Raw genomic sequence first — 19,493 nt, forward strand, 5'->3', positions numbered from 1 at the left:
GCTGAAATTTGGGATTTTTTTTTTTTTTTTTTAATGTTCACACCATTCACCGTACGGGATCATTAGCATTATATTTTAATAGTCCAGACATTTTCGCACACTGCAATACCAAATATGTTTATTAATTCATTTTTTTCCACTTTTTGGGGGTAAAATGGGAAAAAGGGACATTTTACATTTTTATTGGGGGAGGGGCTTTTCACATTTTTCCATTTTTTTTTTACACTTATGTCCCCTTAGGGGACTATTTACAGAAATCATTGCATGCTTGCTAATACTGTTCATTGCTATGCATAGGGCACAGCACTGATCAGTGTTATCAGCTATCTTCTGCTGTGGTCTGCTTGATCTCAGACCAGAGCAGAAGCAGCCGGGAAGGTGGCGGAGGCAGGTGAGGGGACCTCTCCATGTTAGCTGATCTGATCCCTGCTGCCGTGCCGCGGGCAATCAGATCAGCAAAAAATTTATCTGAAGGGTTAATGGCAGACACCCGCACAATTCCATTACTGGCGGGTCACTGGCTGCTATCAGCAACCGGGACCTGCCGCACATGACCCGATCATGGCTCCGATGCTCGCGGTTACGTACAGGACGTATATGTACGTCCTGGTGCGCTAAGTACCGCTGCACCAGGACATACATTTATGTCCTTGGTCGTTAAGGGGTTAATAGAGTCAAAGTACCCAAAATTTGGGCCACCATAAACAAATTGATTTGGAGTTTATCAAATTATTATGGCAATCTAGACAAATGTCTAATACATTCTTACCACCAATCGTTCCATCTGCTTCATCTGGCTGCAGACTGGCAACACTTGTAGAGTCCATACGTAGCTGCAACTCTGCCAGCCTGGCACGCAGTTGCTCAATATCACTTTCTTTACTGGCCAGTTGCATCTGAAGTTCATTCCTGGTATTGCTTTCTTCAGTTAATTGCTAAAAAAAAAAAATCAAACAAACACAGTCAAATCTCTAACAGCTTAACCCCTTCACGATCCAGCTAGTTTTGGCCTTCATGACCCAGTCCATTTTTTTAAATCTGACATGTGTCTCTTTAAGTGGTAATAACTTTGAACAGCTTTTACCTGGCAAAGTGATTCAGAGATTGTTTTTTCGAGACATATTGTACTTTATATAGTGGTACATTTTTGTTGATACATGAAGCGATTTTTGTAAAAAAAACTCTAAAATATTGTGAAAAATTGGAAACATTTGCATTTCTCTATGTTTCAACTATGTCTATGTCTCTACTTGTAAGAGAAATAGTAATGCCAAATAAATTTTGTTATTAATTCACATCCTCAACATGTCTACTTTATGCTGGCAACATTTGTTAAATATTCTTTTACTTTTTTACGACATTAGAAGGCTTATATTATGAGCATTTTCTAAAATTTTCAACAAAAGTTCAAAATCATATTTTTTTGGGGAACAACAACATGTCTGTGGGGAACACACACACACATAAATATAATATATACACACACACACAAATATAATATATACACACACAATATATACACACATAAATATAATATATACATACACACACACAAATATATACACACACTAGGGATCGACCGATATCGTTTTTTTTAGGGCCGATACCGATACTCTGTGGAGGTTAGGGCCTATAGCCGATAACCTACCAATATTCCGGTATAAGTTAATGGCTATTTATCCCCCATCCCCTCCCCCGGCGACACCGCTGCAGATCATTGCTTTAAAGCGGGCGCTTTAAATCAATGAACTGCGCAGCGGCTTTTGGGGTGCCAGAGACCGCCACCGCCACCCACTTCTCTCACCCGGGGTAGGCAATGGGGCAGCGGCGGCGATCTCTTGCCGGGGCGGTGGGGGGGTGCGGCGCGGTGGTGATGGGTGCGGTGGTGGGGGGTGTGGTGGGGGCGGGGCATTATCGGATTATCGGCAAGGTAATTGTGAATATCGAACGATAATATCGGCCAAACCGATAATCGGTCGATCCCTAATACACACACAAATATAATATATATAAAAAAAAAATATATATATATATATATATATATATATATACACACATACATACACATATATACACACACACACACACACACACAAAACCTTCCCAGTCATGACGTACATGTATGTCATGGGTCGAGAAAGGGTTAAAGGGGTACTCCGGTGCTTAGACATCTTATCCCCTATCCAAAGGAAAGGAGATAAGATGCCTGATTGTGGGAGTCCCGCTGCTGGGGACCCCCGTGATCTTGCATGCGGCACCCCGTTTGTAATCAGTCCCCGGAGCCTGTTCGCTCAGGAACTGATTACCGGCGACTACAGGGCGGGCGGCGTGTGACGTCACGCCCCCGCCCCCGTGTGATGTCACGCTCCGCCCCTCAATGCAAGCCTACGGGAGGGGGCGTGACAGCTAAGCTTCAAAAACATTCTGAGTGAATGATGCCAAAATGTAGCAGTTAGCACACAAGCTATTTACCTTTATGAGTGCTGCTACACTGGAGGGAATGACTATTTTCACTTCAATAATGTAAAGAAATCATAGTAACAAAATATAAAAAAAAAAATAATAAGTTCAGACTAATGCACAATATCTAGCAGTTTATCTTGCTTCTTAGGAACTAAGAATACAATTTGTCGCTTTTTTTTACTCAACACTTACCATTAACATATCTTCCATCTCTTTCTGAAATTTGGTAACCATCTGGTTATATTTCTCCTTCTCCTGGTTAAGATCCAACTGAAGCTTTCGGTTTTCCTTTTCTTTCTTTCTCAAGTCTTGCGTGTTAGCTTTCTTCCTGTCCAATTTGAAATCTTTCCTATTCATAATCTCAGCCAGTTTGTTCACAGCCTAGTTGAAAGACATAGCAAAAAGGATTTTTTTTTTGTGCTCACTGTAAAAGGCAGGATTAACAAAAATCATTAAATTTGGTGACTTTCTTTTCAATGAATTACACCATGCGAGATAATTAATGTCATCATTTTATAACCAAATACTTCTGTTTCTTTTTCTAATTCCTTCCATTTATGGAAAGAATAGGAAAAGGAGATTTTTTGTACTCACCGTAAAATCTCTCTCCCGTAGCCTTCATTGGGGGACACCTATACTAATGGGTATATGCTCTTGCCACTAGGAGGCGCTGATTCTATCCTGGAAAGAAGGTAGAAAACCGACACCCAGAAACACAGAACCGGACAGAGGGCCAGCCCGGTTAGAAAATAAAAATAGAAAGGGGTCCGACAAGAGAACCCTAGCCAGAGAATCAACCAATTCAAGAAAGCATGGCGAAAAATGCCAGGGAGAGTAGCGCACGCCTGAGAAGAAGGAAAGCACAGTAAAGGTGGAGACCAGAGTCTCAGGAAAAAAAAGGGACGGAAACCGGCTCTAGAAAGGCACGATGCATAAGATCGATGACCCGAACTTGAAAATCTGCAGGCTCCAAAACCAAAGTCCCAGGGGAACGCCACGAGCACCTGGGCGGAAACGGACAGAGTCTGACACAGTGCCAGAACAGCGGTAAACAGCGAGACGAGAAAAGCACGTCCACGTAGATGCCAAATTGGCCCGATCCGGCTGACCGGAACGCACTCCCAGGAATACATGGACCCCAAAGGAGGAGACGGAAGGTAACAAACGGCCTAAAAAAGTAATGGAAGGCCCTGAGAAGGAGCAGCTCGGAATACCAGTGCGGCCAACATAGGAACAGAAGTTCCAGAGTCTCCTAGAAGAATTGCAAACTCAGCACAGCGAAACGCTCCAGGAGACATATCTGGGCAGGAATGCTACCACGCCCGAGACTGCAACCATCACTAAGGCCCTAAGAACTAGAAGGGCCAAGCTAGATAATCAGGCCAACCACAGCAGCCTAAGAGGTCACCCAATACAAGGAGACTCCCCAGTACTCGAAGAGGGAATGGTCATGGAAAACCAGCCTTGAACCCCCTGGTCTGAGCGGACCAGAGTATTCCAAAGCAACAAGCCGTCAGGATGGGAACAGAGAGGGAAACAAAGTGAACCCAGTCGGGACTCTCAGGATCTGAGTACATGAAGGTTACTCCAGAAGACTGTTGTGTCAGTAGAGCAACTGACACTGTCAAAGGGAAGGATGAACACTGGCAGAGCAATGGCAGGGCCCAAACAACAGACGGTGGCTAGACTGGCTTACGCTGAGCCATACATGATTGCATTAACTCCACCAACAGAGGAGAGTGTGTGAGCAGTAGGAAAAACCTAGAAACAGGAAGAAAGCCAGGTTGCAACAGTGGGCAGTAAGCACACAGGCATAGCTGGTGCAAAGCTCTTCAAATACTCTCAGCAAAACCAAGGGCCCAGCCAGGTACCCCACCTATGTAGGGGGAAAGAAGAAGATGACTCCACATGGCCAGTAGAAGCGCTCAGCGAAACCGTCCCCCAGGTGGAGGGGAAAACAAGGGGTGGTGAGAGGAAACTCAGGTACTGACCGTGCTGAGCTCCCTGATCCCCACACCCCCTGCAGAAGGAAATAGCCAAAGTACGAAAGGTACTGTAGGAACAGGGAACACAGCCCTGCAGCAACGGGTCAAAGTACTGCAACATAGCGAGGCATGGAGGAGCCATGTGTGTCCCTGGAGAGATCTGAATCCAGAACACTGGTGCTGGGTACAGAGAATGCAAGTAAGAAGCACACGTAGCAACCAATAGTGTGTGTGAGGAACCTCCATTGGGATGAAACCCTGGTCCCTGCAAAAAAAAGAGGAGGGGACAGACTGTGTGATCACAGAGCCAATCTGGTTGCTGACTAAGGCAGTAGAGCAGACGACTGAGCCACCGTGAAAACTGGAACCCAGGAGAGATACCTGGAGGCATAGGGGGGCTGTTGAAAAGTCTGTGTTGCCCTATCAGGCCCAATGTTAGAACAGATGTGCTCAACCACAGCAGACCTGTGGAAACAAGATCACAGAAAGGCCCGAGATACACCCCCCACTGAAAGGGAGGGGAGGTGAGCTCTATAAGTGCAGAGCATCCATAGCATATGTAGGGACACAGACATTGTTACCGCACGATAGTAGTGGGGCACCAAGACAGAAGCCACGAAGAAACCGCAGACATCCAGATTGCCGGCAGTATGGAAAACAGGCGCAGCACCTAACGGTGTGTCCTAACCATGCCTGTAGCAGACCGACGTAGGGGGAACAGAGAGTGTGCTGTAGCTGCAAAGGTCCATGGAATCTGCAGGAAAAGCCTACACCCCGTCTACGAATGGTGATAGACACAGGTATAAGGAAGAGAGAATATCCAATGAAACCACAGTCACGTTTTTGGAAACTCACAATGAAAGTGAGTCACCAGAATGCAGCTGCAGAAGCGGCAGAAAGGAGGGAGGTGACCTGGTGGATTAGAAACCCATGCAGACACAGTCTGGCTAATGGGCACAGGGACCATAGAACACGCCAGAAAACCGCATTCAGAACCACACACTGAAATTGGGTTGCCAGCCGTCAGCTGCTAGTGTGGCAGGCATGTGGACAGGGACCCGGTAGAATAGGGAACCCTGCAAACCACATGTGGTGCATGGTATAGGGCCCATGGAATGACCTGGGCTCACTCATTCAGAACCTCGCCTGGCAGTGGGTTACTGAACTTCCACCACAGTGCGGGATGTATGGCAGGTGACCCGACACAGTAGGAAACCATACAGACAACCATCTGGATGACTGCCATAGGATCTTTGAATGTGCAGGGTCACTCCTTCAAAGTCCCCCCATAGAAGTGGGGTACTGGAGTGAGGCCGATCTGATGGGACCTGGTGGTGTAAAAGACTATGCACGAATGTCTGGCTGACTGGCATCAGTCCCTAGCACCTGCAGGGGCCGTGCATGCGGCAGTCCTGTGATAGGAGACCAACAGCAGTGGAAACCCTGCAGACCACAGTCAGGCTTAAAAGGGACACCTCCAGGTGCTGGCCTGCGGCGATAAGGAGACAACAGCACTGTTAGGAGAGCACTGTGCCCCTTTGATGCATGCGGGAGGGAAAGGAAGCCCAGGAGCCACGGATAGTATCCCCGCCATTCCGGAGATCGGGGGGAGGCGGAGGAGCCGTGGATTGTATCCCTGTTGCCCCATATAGGGTCCATAGGACACGCCGGGTCACAGATACATCACTGTGCGATGAGTGACAGGCAGAGGAGGAACCACGCAGACCACTGTCTGGCTTGCTGGTATAGGGTCCACCCTGGATCACTTCTTCGGACACCGCACACTAGTAGTGAGGTACCAGAACTCCAGCGGCAGATATATCACTGTGTGATGAGTGACAGGTGGCGGAAAAGCCACGCAGACCACTGTCCGGCTTACTGGCATAGGGTCCATAGTATACATTGGGTCATTCCTCCGAACACCTCGCACTAGTAGTGGGGTAACGGAATTCCAGCTGCGGATACAGCAGCACTGAGATGAATGACAGGCGGTAGAGGAAACCATGCCGACCATCGTGACCCCTCAATGTACAAGTCCAATAGATGTCCCCGCAGGGCTACATCCGTGGAACCCTCACACACACTAAAGATGGGAATCTGGATCTCCATCTGCAGATGCAGAAGACTTGAGAGGAGAAGAAAAACAGGCAGATGACTGTCTAGCTTACTGGTATAGGGACTATTGCACACGCAGGGTCATTCCTCCGGCAACCCCCTAGTTATGGGGAAAAATACGGCTACATTAGACAGGTGACCGGCGGTGGAGGAAACCACAGCAGATAGGTTTCCAAATGCCCTCCCGGGAATGAAAGGCCACGTGGCGGACTTTGGAATCGTCCATTGGCGAGGCAAACAGGACCTGGCAACAGTCAGCAGGGGAAACCGCATAACGTGTATCCCCAGGATTATGTAAGGAAATATGCATCCTCAGTAATGACCAGCCAGAGCTGGTCTCATAAGTCCTGTGTGAAGGGCTGAGATGGAGTGACTGCAGGGATGTAGGCCAGAAGGTTGCCATCAGAGGGAGCTTGTTGGTAAGCATACAACCAAGAGCAAAGATTCAGCAAACGGACACAAGGGGGGGCCTGGGGGTGGCAACGTGTGTAACACCTGATTTAATTTATTTATTCATAAGTGTATTTTTTATTTTTTTAAAGATGGACTCTATAGCCACCAGGTCAAAGGGAGGGAGGAGGATCCGTGCTGGACGACTCCTCCCCTAAGCACTCCCCACTCGCCCCGCAACTGAAGAGTGCGTGACGGGGCTGAGACCCTGTAGCGCACGCACAACTGCAAGAGTACCAGCGGGGGACAGAAAAGAGTCCCCGAATCCGCGCTGCGGAAGAAGGAAGGGGGTGGAGCTGTGTACCTAATCCCCCTCAGCCATTTTAAATGCCCGCCGGCTGGGAGGGGGAAAAGGAAGAAGCTTCCCCGGGCTGCTGAAGCGGGGGAGCAGGGCGGACCCCAGCAAGAAAGAGGCCGCCGGCTTGCAGCGCAAGCTGTGGCGTCAGAGACAGCGTGGAAAAAAGAACAATAATGTCCCCAGCTGCCGAAGTGGGGGAGGAGGGCAGAGCTAAGCCCTGACTCCCCCGGGTGAAATAAAGAGACCGTCGGCTTACAGCGTAAGCTATATAAGATAAGTCCAGAGTCTGCATCACAGCGACTCTCCTGGTGCGAAGAAGTACCATGAGAGTAGCTGGGACCTTGGTAAAGACCCTTGGAGCTATGGCCAAATGAAAGGCTAGGAAGACACGCTGAAAATGCTGAGAACCCACCCACCACAAAGCGAAAGAAACATGGTAAAGTTTCTATTATCTGACACCTACAAGCCAGATGGCAGCTATGCCAGGTTGCTGGATATATAGGAACACAACCTTATGAATCAAAATAATTAGAAAAATTCTCAAATAACCTGAAAAACAGACACCCAAGATAGCGGATCACTTGATTACCTGAGTTTTGAGCGTCCTTTCAGTATTTATATTCTTCTCATATGTGATTTTCAGATTACTAATTTCTTCTTGTTTCAATTTAAACTCTGCAAAAGCCAGATATAGTTATTACCGTTTAAGTAAAATAAGTGCAAACATCATTGACAGTCTTGTGTGTGGTTGCCTGGGCTTCCTCCCCGGTATTATGGGCCTTATTTGTGCCCTACAGTCCAATATCATCTCTGTACCTGTGATGTAAATGGTGTTTGAGGTGGTTAACCTAGATTCCATAAAGTTTGCTTGCCATTTGGCCCAGATGTCCAACATTGTGGTTTATAATTTTGTTTATCTTTGTTATTTTCTTATGTTTGATTTTGTTCTCATTTGTTTTCAAGACAAAAAAAATCAAAGCCTTTAAAAAGGAAAAAAACTAAAAAGCAAAACAAAAAAAAAAAACAACACGCTAAGGCTGGGTTCGCACCACGTTTTTTGCAATACAGTTCCCGTATTAAGTTTTGGATGAAAAACAGATTCTTCAGAACCGGACTAAACTGTATCAAAACGTGTGTACAAATTTTAACCCGTATACAGTTGAAAACCGTATACAGTTTGAAAAAGTGATGTCCGGTTGCATCCAGTTTTATAAGAAAAAAAAAACGTAGAAGTTTTTAACTTTTCACTCCATTATGAATAAAGTTTCACTTGTTTGATTGAAATTCCAAGAAAAAAAACTTTCCATGTGCACTGCGCATGTGCAAAGTCAAAAACCGTATGATGCAAACCAGATGGAATCGTACACACAGACGGTTCTGTACGGTAAAACCTATATGGTTTCAATACGGTTTTTCACCTGGACCAAACACAGTGGCAGGCTACAGATTTGGGCACGGGGGGAAAAAAAAAAAAACTTAACAGAACCGTACAAGATGCAAAACGGACACAACCGGATGTATCGTTTGGCATACGGTTTTCAATGGAGTCAATGCATACGGTTTTCAATAAGGTTCCATACCATTTTCAAATTGAAAACGTATGCTGGAACTGTATTGCAAAAACATGGTGTGAACCCAGCCTAACACACTGACAGTTAGGCTGTATTCACATCACATTTTGCCCCTACAGCTGTCGAGTACGGCTGGGAAATTTCAAAACCAGGTGCTCACATATCCCAGCCGGACCGGCGCCAAATCTTATTCCCTAAAATGAGATAGTGACTTTGGTCGGCTCATTTCTGCCCCATATCCGGTTTTGTGACCGGACTTAAAACAGTAGTATACACCATTCAGACCTGAAACACAGGTTCAATTCCTACTAATAATTTTTATATTTTATAAAGGAGAGATACCTTCTTCCAGAGCATTAATCTTTTCATTCCTTTCTGTATTTTCTTTGGTTAATTCTTGAACATCTTTGGTCAATGTATGGTTTGCTTCTTCCAACTGCCAAAATAATTTTGTAAAGTGGAAAACTTAATTTAAAGAATTAATGTAATTCTTAAGGAAAAAAAAAAAAACTTAAATCAGTGTAGTAATGTGCCCTGAGACCTGTATGCATATTAATATGAATGTGTTATTCTGTAAAATACCTTTTGATCTATGTAATACTGTGATGAGTCTTTCTGAATTTCTCAGGGAGGCTGAGGGTGTTTCCCCTGGAGTATGATGAGCTCCTTTCCTCCCCCTCCCCCTCTCCTGTCATGAGGTCTGCCCAAACATTTCTACATTTGCAAAACTTTCTACCTAAGTGCATGCTCTATATAACTGTAATGCAGCCATGTAAAACTATGTGGTGCAAGGACAGAAGAAAACCTGCATTTTGTGCAAAAAAGAAAGATTTTTACATTTTCACAGCTTTGTAACCCAAAATGTATGCTTTTTCTAACCCTAAAGCAGCCATGTGGAACCTAAATATGTTGCAAATACACAAGAAATAAGTTCATAAAATGACCAAAGAGAAACCATTTTGCATATAAATCATAGTTTAGCACCTTGTATTGCTAGTCACTGTGCATGGAAATGCTCTTCTTTAAGACTGCAATTTGTCTGCATCCTGTCTGTGCTCTGTGGCTCAGAATGTAGATAACCACACCTCTCTCTCCCCTCAGATATTTTGGTCCTTTTTTTAACCCCTTAAAGGACCAAGCCCATTTTGGCCTTAAAGACTGGGAAAATTTTCATTTTTTTCCCTCTTTTAAAATACATAATTCTTTATTTTTTCACCTACATCTTTCTTTTAACCATCAAATGTACAGCGCAACCAAAAAATATTTTTTGCAGGCAGAAATTTATAAGAATAGGTTAATTAAATTTTTTGTAAAATAGGAAAATAAGGGAGACTTGACTTTTTTTATTAGGGGAGGTTTTTTTTTTTATATAATTCTGGAAACTTTATTTCATTTTACACTTTTCCCCCATAGAGGACTTTTATATGCAATCATTAGATTGCATTTGCTGTATAATGCTGTGACTATAATAATAGGTTAATGTGATTAAAACAATACTCAATTTATACAGTTTTACTATTGTACCATTTAAAAAAAAATTGTTAACTTTTTTTTTAAACAATTGAAAATGCATAAAATTGTAAATTTGACCCCTATAACTTTTTTACAGCTAATTTTTTGCACCGTGATCTGTAGTTTTTATCTGTACAATTTTTGTTTTGATGGGACTTTTTGATTGCTTTTTATTAATTTTTTCCAATACACGTTGTGATTAAAAAAATCTGTATTTTTTGAGTTTGGTATTTTTCTACGTTTACCATCCAATGTTCCATCCAAGTGAATCCTTCTTTCATTTGTAAAATAGGAAAATAAGGGGGGGGGGGGGGATGGATTTTCTATTAGGGGGCGGGGTTTTATGTAATTTTAGAAACACTTTTTTTATTTAACATCTTCAAGTCTCCATAGAGGACTTTTATATGCAATCAAGATTGCATTTACTGTGTAATGCTGTGCCTATGGCTACATCACTGAATTGGAGATCGTGCAGTAGGAGGCAGGTAAGGGGACCCTCCTCCGCCATTTTGGCTAACAAAGTTGGCTAACTTTTTGGATCACATCACAGGGGTTCCGTGAACTCCACTTAACTGCTGGCATCTTTCTTTTTTTTAATCAAATATTTTTATTAAACATTTTACAGTTTACAAACGACAAAACAAAACTATAAACCCCAACCCCCCATCCACATAAGGCACCCCCCCCCCCCCCCCCCAGCCCCAAGTCCCGTGTCACACCCTCATAGAAGAATAAAATATAAAACTCCAAAATATAAAAATAGCGCAGTATCTGTCCATTGGGTGCATATATTCAATACAATCCGAACAGAAGAGGAAGAAAAAGGGTAGGGAAAAAAGTGGAGACACAAAGGCAAAGGGAGGTGCTGGCATCTTTCACTTTAGACTCCATTGCCCCATGACCTCTGAGGACATCACGTTTAGTGATGAAACATGTTAAGGGGGGCATTGTGATTGTTTTTTTAAGTTCAGCACAAGCACTTATTCTAGGCACACACTGCAGGTGATAAGGTATGCTAAAAATTGACCAAGTACAAGAAGTATACTAATGTGCTGGATTTTTTACTTTCACTTTTTTTGCTAACTATTATCAGTTTGAATTAAAAGTTAAGTTTTAACATTCATTCTTAGTGAGGGATATAAGGACCTTTTAACTCTCTTCATGGCTTATTTGGTTTGCAAGGGACATAGTTTTACCTATGCATAAATCATTAGTCAGTCAACACATGGAGTATTGTGTACAATTTAGGGCACCTGTATATAAGAAGGACATGGCTGAACTGGAGAAGGTGCAGAGGAGGGCAACAAAGATTATTAATGGTATGGGTGAATTAGAGTACCAAAACAGGTTAACAGGCTTGGGGTTATTTCGTTTGGAGAAAAGACGTCTTAGGGGGCGATCTGATCACAATGTACAAATATATGAATAAACAGTACAGAGATCTTTCTAGTTATCTTTTTATACCTAGGCCAGTAACCATGACAACGAGGCATCCTCTACGTGTAGAGGAAAGAAGGTTTCACCATCATCATAATGTTGTTATGTCTGACAAACAAGTTTTTCCTCTGTCATGGGGCAATTGGCATCTGCCTCAAAGGGGTTTTTGCCTTCCTCTAATCTTACAAACTAAGTAACCTGTTGACTGAAACAGTGACAAAATTAGATATTCTACCTTGCGGATGGTATGATCCTTGTCTACAACGTCTTGTCTGGTTCTTGTGGACAGCTTTTTATTCTCTTGGGTCAATTCAAAGCATTGCTCTTCCAGGAGTGCTCTAGCCAGCTGTTCCGATTCTGCTTTCGTCACAGCCAGATCCAACTGTGCAGCTAGAGTTTCTCTGTAAAATTATGGTTATAGCTTAGTTACTGCCAGCACACACACGTCAATATTTTAATTTATTTCTTTATTATTTTTAAAAGGAAAAAGGTCACCCGTTCACCCACACTTAACACAATAAACCAGGTTATAGTGCGGGTGAACAGGAGACCAATGAGGGCTCTCTGACTAATATACATAATACCTGCAGTCCAGCACCCGGTCCCTCTGGAGATCAGCTTCTTTCAACACTGAAATGCGTGCTGGAGGCGGGCCTGCCAACTGGATTTGAATATTCTCAGTCTCTGGTCACGTTAGCGCTCAGTAGACACAAGTGCTCACGTGACCAGCGACCATGAATATTCAAATCCAGCCGGCGGGCCCATCTCCAGAGTGCAATTCAGCCAGCTCAGTCTCCTGTTGACCTACACTATAACCCAGTGTATTGGGTTTAGTGTGGCCGTTTTTCTTTAAATATGAACTTATTTCATATAAGGTGGTGAAAATTGGCTTATTTACATACTCCCACATTATAAATAGCCACCCAAAGCACATGTTAAGAGCCTCTATCTAGAAGTAGATTAGGATTCATGACAGCAAGAATAGTGCTGCATTTATCACTTTTTTACCTGTCACTAAAGATTAAATACCACCAGATACCATTAAAAGTCAATGAGAAAGCAATGAACAAGGCAAATTTTCAATAAATGATTACATCTTATGGCTTAAAATGTTTATGCCAATAGCCTAATATATGGCGCAGTATGCATGCTATCCACATAACATAATAGGATGTTGCATGCCCAACTCCATGTGACTGTGAAATCAATTTCCTGCAATGGACAAGTAATACCCATCTATAGGTTTGGTAATAAATATAGACTGGGAGCCCTTCCCATCACAAGACCGGGGTTCTGAGTCCCCTGTTCCTTCTCATAGCATGATTGCAGTAAAGAGATGAGGTAAAGCCTGAATAGAGTGATGGGCATGCATGTGGGCTACCATTTTATTTAAAATCTATAAGACTGGAGGAAACATTAATTGCTATAGATGATCCTATAGACCCCCAAAAGACTCAGCACTGAGAATGCTCAACCAGTGCTCCTCTTAAAGTCCTCTTTACTGCAGTTAGGGATAGCTGTTCCAGTGATCAGTGGATCCCAATGTGGGAAAATCCAGTTTAAGAGTATCTGTCACCAGTGTCACTCATACTAACCTGTATGTACAAGCAAATCGTTTATTCCAATGTTATTGAGAAGAAAAAAAATAAATAAGGGCACTGTATCAAAGTTATGCATGAAAATGTTAATATGTAAATGAGCTGCTTTGGTGCACTGGAGGGGTGTTGACAGCCCCTTGGTTCACTACTATTTCCCCCTAGCTCATCCTTGTACAACACCCCACTATTATTTGTTGTTTTTTTATCTATTTTAATCATCTCTAGTAAAAGCTATGTTTTAACAAGGCACCTCTGTCCAAGATTGGACATTAGTTTTTTCCTAAAAGCACAGAGCCAATAAATGCTTTGAGAGCTCCTGCCGCTTTCACTCAACTCCCGGAATCTGTGAGCAGAGCGATTTTACAACAGATTAGGGTAAATGGAAAGCTGTGTTTGAATTCTAGTCCGCAGACATAAGGGAATCTGTGATTGCGTTTTTTTATGGACAATCTACCCTGGTGTGAATGAAATCTTAGGCACATGAACCATATAAAATGAACAAGAGAACAGACATTCACACAACATTATGTCAGTATTGCAAGTAAAGAAACAAACCTTTCATTGTGCAGTTCATGTAATTTCTTATCCAGTTCTTGGCTTATCTTTGTCTTCTCCTCAACTTCTTCTTTAAGTTCTTTAACCTGAGTTTTGTATAGTGTCTGGAGGACAATAATAAAGAGGTTAGGCTGATGGAAACTGATGGGCAAATTTATTTGGAGTTGTAATGATAGCGCTGAGTGACGGGGATTTATCAAAACCTGTCCAGAGGCAAGTTGCCCAGTTGCCCATAGCAACCAATCAGTTTGCTTCTTTAATTTTGCAGAGGCCTTGTTAAAAATGAAAGCAGCGATCTGATGAGCAACTTTTCCTCTGCACAGGTTTTGATAAATCTGCCACAGTGTGACTAACACAAACCAAATGCTTGAAAAATACCAGAACCAGCTTGTAATCTCCTGTGTAGGGCCCTGGCTTATTATCCCTCCTGAGCACACTCCTGCCAACAACTTCCTGGTTGAGCGAATGACGGCCTTCTCACCCTAACACCGGCTGTGGAGGGTATGGATAGCTTTAGCCAATCGATTGTAGACTGTCATGTGTAAAGAAATTGCCTGTGCTTTTTTCATGAACACATACTAAAGCATGTTTTCAGAAAGAAAGTTATTCTTTCAACCAGTGTCACTGATTATATATGGCCAGTCTGAACAACTGAAAGGGACAACGTGGAATAAAATGTCTACAGATGCCTTTGCAAAGCAAATGGCCACCAGACAACTGTTCACTTAATGGTTGTTTAGCCTACTTTTAGCTAACATGTATGGTCACCTTACCATAAAGTATGGTGTAAATAAAGGAAGGCTGTATATGTCCACAACAAGCATGAAATATTCCATTTTTAAATAAATACATAAAGAAAAGAAAAAGGAAGAGCTGTCTTCCCCCTGTTCATTGCCAGTCATCCATGAAACATAACTTACTGAAAAGTACTGCTCAGCTTCAAGTTGATCCTGAAGTTCCCTCATTTGCCCCTCATTGCCTCTGTACTGCCTGATGGGGCAAAAAAAAAAAAAGGTGAAGATTAAAACCAGCTTATTTTTAAGGATTGTCCAAACATAATCACACTGTGCAGCCTTCACGACTAAAGAGGTACCACAGCACAATTCACTCTCAGTTCAAGTAAAAAGCTGTATTAAGTCACGAGAACCAACAAACATCTGCAATAATTAAATTAGTTGGTAGATAACACCAAAAACACAATCTAAATCAAGCTAATGGTTACCATACCTATACAGTGGTCTGCTGACAATGTTTTTTTAATTTTTTTCTGTTTTCTAAAGCCACCTAGATTAGAGCTAACAGATAGGAAAACTGCCACCTATGCACATTAGACGAAAATCTCAGGTTGTGAAAAACAAAAAGGGAATCTGTCAGTCACCCCCGTTAATACTAAATGATCTGGAAGAGGGTCATAGTACGATACTCTAGTACTGCACCCGCTAAAAAGCACCATGCTTTCATTGGAGACTATTTAAAAGCACACACCAGAGGATAATCATGGTGGCATTATATAGACAATCACTCAGACTTGCCAACATTTGGCTCTGTAAACAACAAGTTTGAGCATTCAGTTAGCTATACTGAGAGACATACAGGGCCATAAATTGCCCAAAAAGGTGGGTAAGCCATCTCCACCTCCGTTATGCACATCGGAGCAATAGGAAGGAATAAACACCCATAACTACTACAGCGATTAATGTAAGTACCCTCTCTTTTTAAAGCTGTTCACCTGGACTATAACCCATTATATTGGGTTTATTGTGGGTGAAAAGGCTACTAGTTTCTTCACTCTGCCCTGGACACTTTCCACTAACAATTGGGAAGAAAAGGTTTTTTTTTTGAAAAGGGTTTCATATCTGAAGCTCTACTTTGGTGCCGCACATATTAAAAGCATTACTAAAGTGTAACTTGATGTGTGCTGGCCAATCAAACAGATAAGATTAAGGAGAATGAGCGCTGAAAAACAAGAATTAGGAAGACTGGCATATCTTTAACATTTTGCCAAGAACACCCATTTCTACTGAGGTACAAACCAAGTAAGCAGAATATAGTGCATGCCAAGAATGCAGAGAATTATTGGAGCTGTACAGCTCTCTGCACGAGTTTACATTTCCAGCATGGAGAATGAAAGCTAACTGCAATAGAAAATACTAAAACCAAGGCCATCTTAGGCTGCCAAACACAATTGATTGGGACTATTCTGGGGTTCTCGTGACTTTTTGATATTTACTTAATTTTTTGTGGAAGTATCAATAGAAATATCAATTCTGCCATTGTTTTTCATTTTTATGGTGTTCTCTGTGCGGTATACATTACATTCAACTTCATGCTGTGGGTTGGTATTGCAATACCGAATTTTATTAAATTTTTTTCATGGTTTACTACTTTTACATAGTAAAAACAATTACCGTATTTAGCAGCGTATAACACGCACTTTTTAGGCTAAAATTTTTAGCCTAAAGTCTATGTGCGCGTTATACGCCGATACACCCCCAGGAAAGGCAGGGGGAGAGAGGCCGTTGCTGCCCGCTTCTCTCCCCCTGCCTTTCCTGGGAGTCTAGAGCCCTTCTGCCGGCCCTTCTCTCGCCCCTGGCTAACGGCGCCGCTGCCCGTTCTGTCCCCCTGATGTGCCGATAGCCAGGGGGAGAGAAGCGGCGCCGACAGCCAGGGGGAGAGAAGGGACAGCGGCACCCACTGCCGGCGCCGCTGCCTCATTGCCTCCCCGGTGGCATAATTACCTGGGTCGGGTCCACGCTGCTGCAGGCCTCCGGCGTGCGTCCCCGGCGTCGTTGCTATGCGCTGCACGGCGCGGCGCCGTGCATAGCAACGTCAGTGCGCCGCGCCGTGCATAGCAACGACGCAGGGGACGCGCGCCGGAGGCCTGCAGCAGCGCGGACCCAGGTAATTATGCCACCGGGGATGGGGGGAGGCAACGGGGCAGCGGCGCCACTGCCCCTTCTCTCCCCCTGGCTGTCGGCGCCGCTTCTCTCCCCCTGGCTATCGGCGCCGGCACCGATAGTCAGGGGGACAGAACGGGCAGCGGCGCCGATAGCCAGGGGAGAGAGAAGGGCCGGCAGCAGGGGGAGAGAAGCGGGCAGCGACGGCCTCTCTCCCCCTGCCTTTCCTGGGGATGTATCGGGGTATACACGCGCACACACGCAACCTCATTTTACCATGGATATTTGGGTAAAAAACTTTTTTTTACCCAAATATCCTTGGTAAAATGAGGGTGCGTGTTATAGGCCGGTGCGTGGTATACCCCGATAAATACGGTATCTGTAATTAAAAAAATTAATTTAATCATTTTGGGTGTCGCCGTACCGAGTCATAATGAGTCATTATTCCCCAACAAAGTTGTGTAAGGGCTTTTTTTTTTTTTTTTTGAGTTGATGTTTTTAGTAGTACCATTTTTGACATATGATATTTTTAGCACTTTTTGTTTTTATGGCAGTAAAGTTAACAAAAAAAAAACAGTAATTTGCTTGACTTTTTAATCACTTTTTGTTTAGTTTTTATATGGGTAGGATTAACGAAAATCATTAAATTTTGTGACTTTCTTTTTGATGAATTACACCATGTGAGAAATAATATCATTTTATAACCAAATACATATGTTTCTTTTTCCAAACATGTATTTTTTTCTAAATACGTATGTTGTTTTTACGTGTCCCCCCTCGTAGCTAGAGATGAGCGAACTTACAGTAAATTCAATTCGTCACGAACTTCTCAGCTCGGCGGTTGCTTACTTTTCCTGCATAAATTAGTTCAGCTTTCCGGTTCTCCGGTGGGCTGGAAAAGGTGGATACAGTCCTAAGAAAGTCTCCTAGGACTGTATCCACCTTTTCCAGCCCACGGGAGCACCTGAAGGCTGAACTAATTTATGCAGGAAAAGTCATCAACCGCCGAGCCGAGAAGTTCGTGATGAATCAAATTTACTGTAAGTTCGCTCATCTCTACTCATAGCCTTCACTGGGGGACACCTCTGTCCATGTCAGGAACTGTCCAGAGTAGGAGTAAATCCCCATAGCAAACCTCTCCACTCTGGACAGTTCTTGACATGGACAGAGGTGTCAGCAGAGACCACTGTGGTCAGACAGAAAAGAAATTCAAAAAGAAAATAATCTGTGGAGCATACAGCAGCTGATAAGTACTGGAAGGATTAAGATTTTTAAATAGAAGTAATTTACAAATCTGTTTAACTTTCTGGAACCAGTTGATTCAATGGGAAAAGGAGATTTTTTTTTTGTACTCACCGTAAAATCTCTCTCTCATATCCTTCACTGGAGGACACAGATAATAATGGGTATATGCTCTTGCCACTAGGAGGCACTGACACTAGGAAACAAAAGTCAGCTCCTCCCTGGCAGGATATACCCACCCACTGGATGTGGGGTAATTAGTTTTCTCACAAAGCAGTAGGAGAAGCCAATAAAGAAATATGTCCTAAGGACCCGAGAAAAGAATCCCGGATAAAAAGCCAAAGAACCGGAAAAGATTATCCGGACAAAAAATAAATAAAGAAATGGGTGGGTGCGGTGTTCCCCAATGAAGGCTACGAGAAAGAGATTTTATGGTGAGTATAAAAAAGAAAAAAAAATCTACTTTTCCCAGTCGCAATGCCCCCATTGCACAGATAATACACTGCAGTACAGATCTGTACTGCAGTATATTATGTCTGTCGGATTTACTGGTCTTACTCGGCATCAGACAGATCCTAAACTGCTTCTGTTACTGGAGACCAGAGGCAGTTTTGAGGCCTCAGGCTGTCATCAGTACACCGTGATCACACCACAGTGTGCCAATATGGGATAGAGTGAGCCCACTACCTCTGTTGACCACCTAAATTCACATGATCAATATTGGCTATGGGATTTTAGGGGTTAAAAGGCTTGGAATTAAGGAAGAGTCAGTCTTGGCCAATGCAGTCAACTTCCTGCTGCTCCTGTGCTTCTGAGGTGCTAACAACGCTGGAGGTGGGACCAAGGGATCAGGAAGGGGTTAAATCAGCATTAGATAATCAGCACTGTGGCCCACTATTCTCAGGATTGGCCAGAGGTCAGACCACCACAGCTTAATGAACTCAGAGTGAGGGGAGGGGGGACTCCTCTGTCTGGCTGGGTTCACATTTTTCCCCCTACAGGGTTTTTCCCCATACGGCTGGGGGGGAACTAGAAACTTGCGCTCCCGTATCCCTGCCATTTGCTGCCCCGTATGTAATTAATTTCAATGAGCCAACCGGAGTGAACCGGTCGGCTCATTTTTCACCGTACGCGGTTTTCTACCGGACTTAAAACCGTAGTCAACCACGGTTTTAGGTCCGGTAGAAAACCGTATACGGGGAAAAATGAGCCGACCGGTTCACTCCGGTTGGCTCATTGAAATGAATTACATACGGGCGGCATAGGGCAGGGATACGGGAGCGCAAGTTTTTAGCTCCCCCCAGCCGTATGCACTCCCGTATGGGGAAAAACGTTATGTGAACCCAGCCTAACACCTTTAATGCCTTAGT

The 19,493-nt window shown here is 43.6% G+C and overlaps 1 protein-coding gene across 3 annotated transcripts in view; it reads right to left on the reverse strand.

Moving 5' to 3' along the window:
* ROCK1 (Rho associated coiled-coil containing protein kinase 1) overlaps positions 1-19,493 on the reverse strand; it is a 153,013-nt gene that overhangs the window by 18,304 nt on the left and 115,216 nt on the right. For all 3 annotated transcript variants that reach the window (XR_008844196.1, XR_008844197.1, XM_056521689.1), the window contains exons 21-27: positions 14,905-14,974; positions 13,985-14,088; positions 12,067-12,232; positions 9,225-9,318; positions 7,901-7,986; positions 2,656-2,844; positions 770-935 (exon numbers count right to left, since the gene is read on the reverse strand). Coding sequence is in view for 1 of the 3 variants with exons in the window: in XM_056521689.1 (XP_056377664.1) it covers positions 770-935; positions 2,656-2,844; positions 7,901-7,986; positions 9,225-9,318; positions 12,067-12,232; positions 13,985-14,088; positions 14,905-14,974 (875 nt within the window). In the remaining 2 variants the exon portion in view is untranslated. The remainder of the gene's footprint in view (positions 1-769; positions 936-2,655; positions 2,845-7,900; positions 7,987-9,224; positions 9,319-12,066; positions 12,233-13,984; positions 14,089-14,904; positions 14,975-19,493) is intronic.

Source organism: Hyla sarda, chromosome 5, assembly GCF_029499605.1.
Source record: "Hyla sarda isolate aHylSar1 chromosome 5, aHylSar1.hap1, whole genome shotgun sequence".
Taxonomy (NCBI): Eukaryota; Metazoa; Chordata; class Amphibia; order Anura; family Hylidae; genus Hyla; species Hyla sarda.